The sequence below is a fragment of the Ochotona curzoniae genome, unplaced genomic scaffold (assembly GCF_017591425.1).
Source record: "Ochotona curzoniae isolate NIBS_2020 unplaced genomic scaffold, NIBS_Ocur_1.0 scaffold_3223, whole genome shotgun sequence".
Lineage (NCBI taxonomy): Eukaryota > Metazoa > Chordata > Mammalia > Lagomorpha > Ochotonidae > Ochotona > Ochotona curzoniae.
In genome coordinates, this window is record NW_024467108.1 from 4833132 (window position 1) to 4846469 (window position 13338).

Sequence of the window (13338 nt, forward strand, 5' to 3'; positions counted from 1 at the left end):
GTGCTCTGTCCCCTCAACTCTGGTGCCCTGCATGTCCCTGCTGCCCCCTGATCCGGGGCACAACTCAGGGACATGACAATGAAGGCACACTCTCTGAAACTCATTCCTCAAGTGAGCTGGCTTCCGGCCCTGCCCTCTGACCTATCACCTCCTGGGCCTCACTTTGGTCTGTTTGTGTCTCTGCTTAAAACATCATTTATCAGGGAGGGTTAAGCCATCATCTGGGATGACCACATCTTGTATCAGAATGCCGGCTGAGACCCCTGCCACTCCACTTCCAATCCAGCTTCCTGTCAATGTAACTGAGACAGCAGTGGGAGATGGCCCGAGTTGATGGACCGCTACTACTTATGGGTGAGACCCAGACAGAGCTCCTGGCTCCTGGCTCTGGTCTGACCCAGGCTGTTGCAGGCATTTGGGGAGTATACCCTCTCTGTCACTCAGTCTGTCAAATAAACAAATCCTTAGTCCTGCTCTGCTTGCTGCCTGAAGCCCATCACACAAGCCTCTCTAGGACTTTCACATCTGTAATGCAAGGACCATGATTGCAGCTGCCCCCACTGTTGGTGACGTAAATTATGGCTGCTAAGTGCTCCTAGATCGCCTGCCTGCACCAGCCCCCCAAGTCCTCATTTGAACAGAGACGCTAGCAGCTGGAGCAGGAAGCCAAATTCATGCCCCCGCCCCTCTGGAGGCCTGAGGTCCACCCCTCTCCTCCCTCCCCATCCTCCAGGGACTCACCCACGGGGTCCACCAGATCAATGTGGTCCACAAAGTCACGCTTGCCCAAATAGACAGTGAGCTGAGGGAGGAAAGCACAGGGTGTTAGCAACCACAGGCCTAGGGGGCACAGACCCCTGCCCTGGGGGAACCCCTGGGAACTAGCTGCCTCCGGGGAACACAGAAATGCATCCCTAACCTGAAATTAGATCCTAACCATCCCCAACCCTGACAAATAGCACATCCTTGCAACTTCTGAAAGCACTTCTCCCCAAAGCCCTGCAAAGGCGGCTTTCCCATTTTACAAATGAGGACACCATACTCTCCACCAAGGGTCAGGGAAGCCAGGGCAGTTCAGGGGCACCAGGCTGAGCCTCTGAGCACTGGCCCTGTGTGCAGCCTGGCAGGGGCCACCCCCAGAAGGTACCCTCTCTGAAGCGGGTGCCACGGGGAGTTGACAGACTCTGCTTAGCACCCAGCTCACATGGAAGACCCCCACCCCAATCTGAACTAGCATCCCAGCAGCTCAAGGCTGAACACTCCTGCTCCTCTACAGTTCCTCAGTCTGGGGGTCCAGCTCCCTTACCCTGCAGCCTGGAGGACCACCCAGCCACTCACGAGATCCCACATGCGCTGGGAGCTCTCCCTCCTCCAACAGACAGTGTGAGGTCGGCCCTAAAGTTTTCGCTGGCTCTCTGGTGCCCAGAGGTACACAGACTAACTCTGGCTGGCTGCTGGGAGAATCAGAGATGGAATTCTGGCACAGCAGGAAAGGGTACTTGGTGATGTCTGAGGTTTGCACCAAAGGAAGCCACGGAAATACACTGACCCAGGTTAGGGCACCCAGCATCCCCTGCCTGGCCACAGGACTCCAAGGACCCAGTCCCCCTGCCCCAGCTCCCATGCCCTTTGCCCACCACATGGAATCCATGACACTCCCTCTGATGCTATGTACCTGCCTACAATGCTCCTTTTCCACCTTGTCCGGCCTGTACATGCATCCCACTTGGGAAAGCCAGCCCTGCCATCCCCAGACATCCTCCCCCCCCCAGCACCTCATTCTTGTGTCAGAGGTCTGTGCCTGCCTTTGCCACCTGGCTGTGAGTGGCACGGCTGTGCCTGACCTACCTTGGCACACCCCAGCCTTGTACCCAGGAGCCTGGCACAGAAAGGCTGCGGGAATGCCTCTCTCTCCTCTGTCCACAGAAGGTGGGACAGAGCCAAGGTGCGGCCAGGCTGCAAACCACCCTGGGTAAGAACCAGCTGCCACCCACCTGTAGTCATGAGCCCAGAACAGGGGCTCCTCTTCCCACCAACTGGGGGCTCCTAGGCACGCGTGTCTCCCCACAGCGGGGGCAGCCTCGGCCCTACTGCCCCACAGGTGCATTTCAGAAAACAGGCCACTTACTCTGCTGTTCCCAGAGCAGATGCAAGGTTTGGAAGTGGGGAACGGGGCTAGGAGGCTGGGAGGGCATAGCTGCTGGGAGGGACTCACCTTTCCGTTGGGGCTGGCCTTCTTGAACACTCTGTGGAGAGAAGGAGATGTGGGCAGGGTCAGTGTACCCTAGCCTGACACAGGGGGACAGGGTTCACAGGCACTCGGATTGCTACCTACAGGAAGCCGCCTGCAGTCAAGTCCCCTCTGCACACAGGAAGGAAAGCCTCCAGGCCTGCCTTCCCTCCTGCACAGCCCCCACTCTTCTCCCACCCCTCCACTCTCGGCTTTGCCTCCGCTGCACCAGGTGATGGCTCTCACAGGCATGCTCTCCCTGGGGAGATGCTGGTCAAGCCCTACCATCTGATTCTGTGCTGCCTTGTGAAAATTTCAATTTAAGAGGCTGAAACAGAACACAATGGTTCACTCCCCCGAATGCCCACAACCATGGCCACAGCTGGGCCAGAGCTGGATCAGACAGGGAGAATTCAACCTGGGGTCTCCGACATGAGTGGTACCACCTGCTGCCTCTGAGGGTCTGCCTGGGCAGGAGGCTGGAGTCAGGAGTTAAAGTGGTGGCTGATAAGAGATTCACATTTCCTCACCAGCAGCTGAGCAGCTGGGCCAAGCATCTTCCGTGTGCTCCTTCCCAGCCCACCAAGCTGGGCACCAAGCTTCTCCGGTTCCACTTTTCCTGTCTCCACAAGCACTCGCTGCTCTCTAACTCACGTGTTCATTTGCCTGACCCATCTACACTGCCAGTCTGGCTGCTCCGTGGACCACGGATCCTGGTTCTTACCCACTGACCCAAGTACCCAGAAGGGCACATCCAGCGGTTTAATAAATACATGCTAACGCTTAACAACGCGTTAGTGGCAGCTAGCAAGCTCTTGTAAGTACTAGTTGAACAGGTGATTGAAACCTAGTGAAGCAATCAACCGCCTTGTGGAACACAGGCTGCAGAATCAGGCAGAACCGTGGTCCCTGCCTTCTGAAAAGCGCTCACTGATCCGCAGCTCATCCTGCCCTTCCCTCCCCTCGAGCTGGGCCTGGGAGCCTGAGAGCCCCCCACCCCCTTACCTGTCCACCAGCCTCTAGCCCCTGAATTTCTCAGAGTAGCTGTCAGGAGGGAGGGGAGAAAAGGGAAAGACAAGAGACCCAGGTAGGAGAGGAGTGCGAGGGAGGAGGGGAGAAAAAGGATGAGGGCGGAGCTCATAAAACAAAGGGAGAGAAAGAGAGACTGAGTGAGATGGAGCAGGTGCTCACAAGGCTGAGAAGAAGCGAGAGGTCCAGCAGGCATCCACGTGGGGTCCAGAGCACCCACCAGCCAGAAAGGCACACCCCCAGGAAGGCAAGGGGAACCACCCCCAGCCTGGCTCCTCCCACCCCACTCCCTGACTTCTGCAGCCCCCAGGGATCACTGATGGGGTCTGAATATGGCCTGCAAAGAGCCTGGCACATCCCTCCCCCATCGCCCCTAGAAGCTGCAGGCTTTTCTGCTCATAAATATTTATCAGTGTTTGGAGTGTGAAGCCACAGTTGGCTGGGGTGTGATAATTGCCAGAGTGAGAAAAAAAAAAAAAAAGGACTGCAGATCATGTGGTTTGGACCAGCTGCTGCCAAGCTGGGACCAGCCCTGCAGAGGGGACAGAGGAAATGCCACAGCCCTTGAAGACTTCAGCTGCTTCCCGAAGCCCTGGCTCCAACCCCACACCTTCTGCCACCAGCGAACCCAGGCCACTAATGCCTGAGACCACGAATAACTGAGTCATGGAAAGCCATTCCAAGGGCTGCTGAGAGGGCCGGGGCATTAAACCCAGGCCTGCAGGAACGATCTTCAAGAAGGGGGTGGCAAGTGGGAGTGAGGATTTACTGAGTTGCCAGTCACAATCCTGAAGTGAGGCGTCACGGCCCCGTGTTCCAGGCCATAACCCATGGCTCAGACAGGTGTCATGGCCTACCTGAGAACACACAGCCTGTGGGGGCTGGGCTGGCTGGCTTGGACCCAGTCCTATTGCTCTCCTAAAGCAGGTGCTTTCATCAGAGGGAACAGCAGAAAAGAGGGGAAAACAAGGACAGGGAAGGGGAAAGGCAAGGAAAGGCAAGGGGCAGCAAGCCCAGCCGGCAGCTGGAACGTCCCACCATGAACTTAACCAGCGCCAGAAGCCCCCTCCTGCCAGACATGGCTTCCTCCATCAGCAGCAGTTGCCGCAATCCCAGAAGACCTGAGTCAGGTCTCCTAAGTCCTTTTCCCAGGACACCACTGACAGACAGTAACCCCATTCCACAGATGAGAACACTGAGGGTTGCAAGGCACACTGTGGTTGGCCGGCTTCTGCTGCCCACATCCTTTCCAAGCTGAGGACCCAGCCAGCCGCCCCCACCCTCCGCCCCACCGAAACAATCCTGCCCACTTCCCCTCCCACACACCAGCAGAGAGGCCCTGAGGGGCGCACCTCCAGTTTCCGGAGACCCTCCCCCTCCCCACAACCACGAACACAACACCCACACGGTCCACTGCAAAGTGCAAGCCCAAGGGATTGTCCCCTGCCCCAACTGGACCCCGCCCCCTCTGACCCTCTGTCAGCTGGGCCCCGCTAGTTGCGGACAACCCCCAACCCCCCTCCAAAACCAAAGGTGCTCAGGCAAAGACGGGAGGGTAGATAAGGAGACAGAAATCTCACGGGAAGGAGGCGCAGGCAGGATGCACGCGGGCTGGCGGCAGGCGCGGGGACGCCATCAGGCTGGTGGCCGGCTGCAGGCTCCCTCCAGCTCTTCTGGGGTCTGGAGTGCCAGGCTGCGCGGCCGCCCCATGGTCTCTGCGTGGCAGCTGCCTCTGCTTACTCAGGGCTTTCCTGCTCCTCCATCCACTCTGTCTACCGCTCTGCTTCCCATGGCTCACCCGCCGCCGGCTGGGCGGCCCGGTGGCCCAATTTCAAATACCCAGGGGAGGAACAGGATGGATTTGCTCGGTCAGGTGTCCCCCGCCAGGGCCAATCAGCTCTGCCCCGGGTGGGTGTGCCCATGTTCCCTTCACCCCAATCTGGGGAGAGGGTCTGCAGAGCTGGGGTTTTCCAAACCGGGGGAGGGGGTCACAGATGAGGACATGGACTTAGAATAGGTCCTTGGTTCTTACTGAAATGACATAAAACGGGGAGCAGAGGCAGGCCTTACAAAGGGGTGTAGCCCATTCACTGGATGGCCCCAGTCTTCTAGACTCTCTCTCTGTAGGATGCACAAGAGCATCCAATGCTACATGGGGTGACTCACCCAGGCCCAGGAGACAGGAAGACAAGTGCCACGTCCAGGCAGGTGCCCTGAACACCGCCATAAACACCACTGTACAATCCCTGTGCCCTCTGTGAGTTCTCTATGGCTGCTGCTGCTACAGACCGCAGACTTGGCAGCTCAGAAACTCCAGGGAGACACAGAGGTCCCTTTGGACACTCTTTCCACCTTCTCGAGGCTGCCCACTTTCCCACCCCACAGCCTCCTACTTGCACTGTCAATACCAGTAAGCACAAGGCAGCTCGTACTACTGGAACACGAACCCTCCAGCCCCAGGCCTGATGAAACCAGATGCAGAGTTCAACTGAAGGTGAGTGGGATGCTTATTGCTCAGGCAAGCTCTGTACCTGGGGACATTACAGACTGCTAAGGCAAGGCTCTGCACACTTCCCCCCAAGAGTGGTTCCACACATCCCCTACCCACCTCATCAGGGTTCCCTGTGGTGCTCTGCATCTCCCCAGGGACTCCGCCTGGCACTCCCATGGAGGGAAGCCTGGTTTCAAATCCCCTGTGCTCTGGCCAAGCAGGCTCTTCACACTCTTCATCCCTCCCACTTGGTCCTCCCTAAAATAAAGTCTTCTCTACTTTAACTAGTCGCCTCCTCTGAACCCAAAAATCCTAAAACATAACACCCGCCACATCACATCTCTTGACTGCTGCTCTCACTCTCCCATGTTTAAGACCCTTTGGAGGGCCCGGCGCGGTGGCACAAGTGGTTAAAGGTCCTCGCCTTGCACGCCCGGGATCCCATATGGGCGCCGGTTCTATCCCGGCAGCCCCGCTTCCCTTCCAACTCCCTGCCTGTGGCCCAGGAAAGCAGTCGAGGACAGCCCAAAGCTTTGGGACCCTACACCCGCGTGGGAGACCTGGAAGAGGCTCCTGGCTTTGGATTGGCATAGTATCGGCCCGTTGCGCTCACTTGGGGAGTGAATCATCAGACGGAAGATTTTCCTCTCTGTCTCTCCTCTCTGTATATCCGCCTTTCCAATACAAAAATAATAAAAATAAATCTTTAAAAAAAAAATTTAAAAAAAAAGACCCTTTGGAGGCGAGCATCCAGCCTAGCAGTGGAAACGCTGCTGTCCCACATCGGAGCGCCTGGGCCTGTGAGCCGACCCCAGCACCTGACTCCTGCTTCCTGCTAATGCAGACCCCGAGAGTCAACGAGGAAGGCTCAACCACTTGGGTTCCTGCCACCCACACAGGAGACGCGGACTGCACTCCTGGCTGTCAGCTTCAGCAGCCCAAGCCATTCCAGGCATTTGAGTAAGCAGGTGGAGGTGAGGTTTCTCTCTTTCTCTCATCGATCGCTTTGGCTTTCAAATAAATAATCTTTTTTAAATTAAAAATAAATAAAATAACACTGGGCCCCTCTGAAGAATACAGAGTAACCTCTTTATTAAGATGAGTTGGGTGTTTCCATCAGCAGCTGTCACTCCCCTTTGCCCTGTGACAGAACATAGTTCCAGGCTCCAGGATTAGGAAGCAGACATCTTTGTGATGTGTTTGCCCGCTGACACCCTCTTTGCTGTCACTGGGCCAGCAATGATCTGGATGGGGACATATCCTCTGACTGACAGGTGTCACGTCTGAGGCAGAAAAGGAGCTCTTGTACCACTGGGATTTGCTTGTTACTGCAGCAGCCCGGCTCTCTTAGCTGATACAAAACAGGAGTAGCATGCAGAGACAGTTCAGTTGCCGTGAATGTGTGTGTGCTAGGTTACAAAGCAGAATGAACTTCAGGCTGAAAATTCAAAGATGTTAAAATCTGTTCTAGAACATGTCTCGCTCATCATGACCCTCCCTGCTAATGTAGCACGTGGGAGACGGTAGTGATGGCTTAAGTAACCAAGTCCACACCACTCACACAGGAGATCTAGACGACTTCCTGGTTCCTGGCTGCTGCCTGGCCCAGCCCTGGCGGCTGTGGGCACTGGAGGAGTGAAGCAGCTCTCTCTTTCTCTCTGCCTCCTCTCATATACACTAAGAAATGTTTGAAAAGAAATACATACAGGGCCGGGATGGTGGCCTAGTGGCTAAAGTCCTCGCCTTGCACACCCGGAATCCCATATGGGCGCCAGTTCTAATCCCGGCAGCTCCACTTCCCATCCAGCTCCCTGCCTGTGGCCTGGGAAAGCAGTCCAGGACGGCCCAAAGCCTTGGGACCCTACTCCCATGTGGGAGACCTGGAACAGGTTCCTGGATCCTGGCTTCGGATCGGCACAGCATAGGCTGTTGCGCTCACTTGGGGACTGAATCATCGGATGGAAGATCTTCCTCTCTATCTCTCCACCTCTCTGTATATTTGACTTTACAAAGAAAATAATATAAATATTTAAAAAAAAAAAAGAAAGAAAGAAAGAAAGACATGGAAACAAAACCAGAAATGAGCAATGGGTCTGTCTGAATGTCAATTCTCCAAGAAAGAAAGACACATACAAACAGCAGATGAGACCTGAAAGGATGCTCAACAGAGAATGCACATAAAAAGTACCAAGACAGGGCCCAGCATGATAGCCTAGTGGCTAAAGTCCTCCCCTTGCCTGTGCCAGGATCCCATGTGGGCAACGGTTCATGTCCTGGCTGCTCTACTTCCCTTCCAACACCCTGCTTGTGACTGGGAAAGCAGTGGCGAACACCCAAGGCCTTGGGACCCTGCACTCACATGGGAGACCTGGAAGAAGTTCATGGCTCCGGGCTCCAGATTGGCTCAGCTCTAGCCGTTGTGGCTACTTGGGGGGGAGTGAACCAGCAGATGGAAGCTCTTTCTCTCTGTCTCTCCTTCCCTCTGACTTTCCAATAAAAAGAAATATTTTTTTAAAGTACCAAGATAAACTTCATACCCACCAAGATGGTTACAATAAACACGGACAAGAACAAATACTGACAAATGTGGAGACAAGGCAACCCTTATCCACTGCTGTGGGACTGTAGGGCCAGTGGCAAACAGTCTGATCTTGCTCTAAAAGGTTTATTTTTCAGCATTTATTTATAATGTCCCATATGAAAGGCGAAGTGATGCAGAAACAGAGTGAGAGAAAGAGAGAGAGAGAAAAAGAGAGAGAGAGAGAGAGATCATCTATCCACTGGTTCACTCCCCTGATGCCCACAACAGCCAGGGCTGAGCCAGCTGTCACCAGGAACCAGTAACTCCATCCAGGTCTCCCATGTGGATGGCAGAGGCCCAGGTACTTGAACCATCACCATCAGGATGCATCAGCGGGAAACTGGACTGGAAGCAGAGCAGCCAGGACTTGAACCAGCATTCCAGTATAGGGGATAGGCATCCCAAGCTGCTGCTGAACCCAACACCTGCCCCACCTGAAGGTGAACACATGACCCAGCAAGTTCACTGCAACAGAACTGGAAACAACGTTCACACAGAAACATGTTCCTGAGGGTTGGTGTAGCGTTCCAACACGGCCACAGAGCAAAAGACCCAGCAGCTGAGACTGTTGCATGTGCTTCTAGAGCAATCTCTCTCTCCAATGGAATATCACCCAGCCAGGAACAAGGAGGAACCACTGTTCAGGTTGCAATGCAGATGAATCCAGAAAACTTGCTAAGAACCCAACCACAAAGAAAGTAGATCAACAGTTGTCAGGGGGTACTCAGGCAGGAGGCTTGGGCAGATTGTTCGCAATGATAAAATATTTCAGAATTGGGTTAAGTAGTGACAGTCACACAATTTTAATATACTAAAGATATTACTAAAATTGTGTCTCCGTTTGTCTGCGAAGACTGAAAGCCAATGTGCTTACGAATCAACAGCGCTGGAAAAGGATTTGGCCACCACTTTGTTCACATTTCTCATTTCCTTGGGTTGGATAATGAGTATTGATTCATTTAAAAACATTCTGGGACTTCCCTAACAGGATATGTCTCAAGTCATAGAGGAAGGAGCATGCAGAAAAAAAAAAAAGTGGGCGAAGTAGACAAGTTCCAGATCCTAAACTGTAGCATCCGGGTGTCTGCTTCTGCAGCGTCCACACCCCTTGGATCCCACCAGGTGCCCCCAGGCCTGTGGTGCCCACTGTCACAGAGCTGCTGTGCTGTGTCGTCTGCTGAGCAATGTTCTGGAAGCCTCCATGACTCCCCCACGTCCCCACTCCCAGCATACCCCACACCTTGGCAGTGATCTAGACACACACTGTTTCATTTCTGTGAGAGCAGAGAGCTCACCTACTGTACAGCCTGGTGTCTGGGACCCAGCAGGTGCTCATTACGTACCTAGAGGCTGAATGTTGCTGAGTAAATATGAGGCAAGTGTGAGGATGGCCCAGCATGTGAAAGGACAGCAGGGCTGATGCTCATCCAGGCAGCATTAGGGGCACTGGCTCAAAGGCAGGGTCACCACCCAGGGCAGGCTGGGCCAGGACAACAGCAAATCCACCCCGAACAAGCCTCTGAGCAAGGCCCATTCCAAACTCCCTTCCCACGCCCAGCCCTGGCCAGCCACAGGTTCTGGGGTCACCCACACAATCAAGCCACAGCCTGCTGTTGACAAGAGACCTCAGTGCAGACACATTTCAAAACCCCCCTACAAATGGTGCCTCCTGATACAGGGCACTTGCGAACGTTAGTGGAAAATGGAATTGAAAAACAAGTTTATTGTGTGTAAAAAATGTTGAGCGCCATGCATGCAAGGGGGCTTCAAACACTTCATGGAAAATGTGTATTATGGAAACAGCGATGTGTGGGTTTCAAAAAACACTTGTGCCCCCCCAAATAAACTCACCTTTTACTTCTATTTTTCCACCAACTTTCAGAAGCACCCTCCACCCCCAGAGGAAGCTCTCTCTACAAGCCAGGCAGGGTGCCAGGAACTTCACATCCATTCAGTTGTTATTCCATCTAAAGTTCCTCATTTTTTCAGAGAAACCCGCAAAGAACTTGCCCAAGCATCTTACTCCACACCTGCAACTCACGCTGGAAAGGCTGGCCACCACCGTGGGCTCCTTTCCAGGGAATCAAGAGAGCATTGTTAACAATTCCCATCTGTGACGTCAGAAAACTCATGCTGGGGCAAAAAATGAAAACAAACAAATGCTACTCCCAGTATATGACAGATAGAAACGTATTCATTCCATCAGCAACTCTATCAGGGGTACCACTGCCATCCTATTTCACAAATGAGAAATCGGAGGCCAAGAGAGGGCAATGAGGGACCTGCATGAGGTCATAATGGCAGGCAGATCTGGATCCTAGAGCCCAAGTTTTCATCTATTTACAAAACTGCCTGAGAGGCGGGGATCGGGCTGGACTGGTTCTGCCTGGAGTTGTGTCAGGGACCAGGACTACAGCACAGAAAGCTCCAAGAGAGGGGGCTGCAACAAGAGACTCTTGCAGGCATTGGTGCTTGGGACTTGGGTGCCAGCAGCCCAGTATGGCTGGGCTGTGTACCAGGGAAAAGCACTGGGGAGAGAAGACTGGGCTAAGAGAAGGGTCCATTCATTTCCCAGACTTCCCCAGTGGACCCTGGGTTAGGATGCTGGCAGAAGCTGTGAAGGGCCTTGAATGCCAGGCTCAGGGGCTTAGACCATATCCCTAGACACGACAGGAGCCATGATAACTTCTTGCTTCTTGGCTCAGTTGGGGAACAGGGCACCATGCAAGGGGGCGTTCAGTTTCAGATGCAGCTGCCCTACATTCTGACCCAGATCTGTGGGTGCAAGAACATCCACCGGGGAGGTGTGAGGAGCAGGTGGCAGCAGCCAAGAGATTGGGAGGGCCTGGCTGTGCACCCCTGGTGGCAGTTACTTGTGTACAAACTGTTCCCCTCTGCTAGAACCTAACAAGCCCTCATCCTGTGCAGCGCTGCCTGTTGACCCACTCCTGGCACAACCCAGGAATGTAAAGGAACTAGCAAGACTGGAAACATTGTCCATGTTGTAGGGGAGCTTAAGGAAGCCTTGGGGGAGCCAGTGGGGTAACTGTGCAAGCTGCTTCAGAGCCCAGAGGACAAGAGTCCCCGCTCACAGAGTCTCTGCTGTGTCCAGGGCTGGGCAGGGCTGAGCATCCAGGCTTCTGGCCATGTCCCTGCTCTAAATCCTGCCATGGCTGCTGTGGGCCTCCACATGGCTCTCAGAACACAGGCCTGGGGGCATAGGGAAGCACTGGGGGGACAGGGTATGGCCAGGCTGTGCTCCTGGGCCCTTGGTACCCACGGGCTCTAATGCAGACAGCAAGTCCTCAGAGCCTCCTGCCTACATCATACCTGTGAAGACAAACAGAGGTGTAGAACCAGAGGAGAGGGAAGTGTCTGGGCAGCCCCGCACCCCAGGGGCTGACAGGAAAATTTCTTAAAGGAGTAATCCATGGAACCGGTGCTAGGAAAATCAGAGGCTAGAAGCTGGAGCCCGAGGAGCCCCCGGTCCCACGTGCACAATCGCCAACCTGCCCAAGGGCTGCAGTGGGAAGATATGGCCTGGCTGGGGAAGGGGCACAGACACAGAGGCAAGCAGACCGTGCAGGAGTCCTGGGTGAGCTGGGGCCAGTCTTGTACTGTCTCTAAGGTTGACAGAGGTGGCAGTCAGCCCCATACTCTCACAACAGAGCACTTACCCAAGGGTCCCTGGGATACAGGAGATGGCTCCAGGAGCACCTGTATACAGCAGAGCCTCTTACCTGCCGGCTCCCTTGCAGTCCTAGGGGAAAACCACCTGTTTCCAGCTGGGATCTGCATGTTGCAGTAACTCCCTGTTGTTCTCAGCATCAGTTATCCTGAGTGCAGCCTTTCTAACCTTTGTCACGCCCTTCTCGGAATCACCCCATCCAGGAAGCCTTCCCTGACTGCATTGGTTGGCACTGCATTGGTCCTGACTCCCCTACCCTGTTTGCCATCCTGTCCCCTCCTTTTCTTCCTCAGATTTCTCAGCCTGGCACTGTTCTTTTGTTGTTGTTGCTGTTGGAAAGTCAGATATACAGAGAGGAGGAGAGACAGAGAGGAAGAGCTTCCATCCATGATTCACTCCCCAAGTGGCCTCAACAGCCAGAACTGAGCCGATCTGAAGCCAGGAGCCCGGAGCCTCCTCCAGGTCTCCCACTCAGGTGCAGGGTCCCAAGGCTTTGGGCCATCCTTGACTGTTTTCTCAGGCCACAAGCAGGGAGCTGGATGGGAAGCAGAGCCATCAGGATACAAACTGGTGCCCATATGGAATCCCAGTGCATGCAAAGTGAGGACTTTAACTACACTATGCCCAAATTGGCACTGTTCTTGCTTGCTACAGGCCCCAGGCCCTGTCCCCAAAGTGGCTACACTCAGGAGCAGGGGACAGAGAAAAACACCCTGGAAAGATGAAACCCTCATTCAAAATCAGGGAGGTTGGAGAAGGAGGGACAGGGCGGGGCTGCATGTATATCACCAGCTGGGCTCTGGACACACACCAGACCCAAACACATACCACATGCCCTCCCCTCCTTCACCTGCCCACTTCGCACAGCATCCTTGCACAGTAGAGCCTATGCCTGGTGACTCCTAAGCAGATCCCTGGAGCTGGAACAGCAACAAACTCCAGGGAGCAGAATGTATCTTCCCCCAGTCCTTTACTGTCCTAGACACACAGCAGGTGCTTACTGAATAGTCTGGGTGAACAAACAGGAGTCAATCCCTCAGACTGGGGAACAGTAGAACCTAAGCCAAGCAGCAAGTCAGAGGCAGCAGCATGGCCAGCGGCAGGAAGAAGTTGGAGACCTGCACAGCTCTGGCCGGAGGTAGCATAGACATCACTCCCATCATACCCCGGGGCCATCTGCGTAGCCAGACCAGAGACCATGGTGGGCTGGCACTCGCACCTGCTGCTTAGAGCCAACTGCTGCATGTTTAGGAACTTGGCAAAAACATAGTCACTGCCAGTGGCTCTTAACCAAGATCCACAGTGCACCCCAGGGACTC

The 13338-nt window shown here is 54.5% G+C and overlaps 1 protein-coding gene across 3 annotated transcripts in view; it reads right to left on the reverse strand.

Annotated features, from left to right (window-relative positions):
• The window catches only part of ARRB1 (arrestin beta 1), a 68782-nt gene that overhangs the window by 20538 nt on the left and 34906 nt on the right, over positions 1 to 13338 (reverse strand). For all 3 annotated transcript variants that reach the window (XM_040964284.1, XM_040964281.1, XM_040964282.1), the window contains exons 2-3: positions 2216 to 2246; positions 742 to 802 (exon numbers count right to left, since the gene is read on the reverse strand). In XM_040964284.1, the coding sequence (XP_040820218.1) occupies positions 742 to 802; positions 2216 to 2246 (92 nt within the window). The remainder of the gene's footprint in view (positions 1 to 741; positions 803 to 2215; positions 2247 to 13338) is intronic.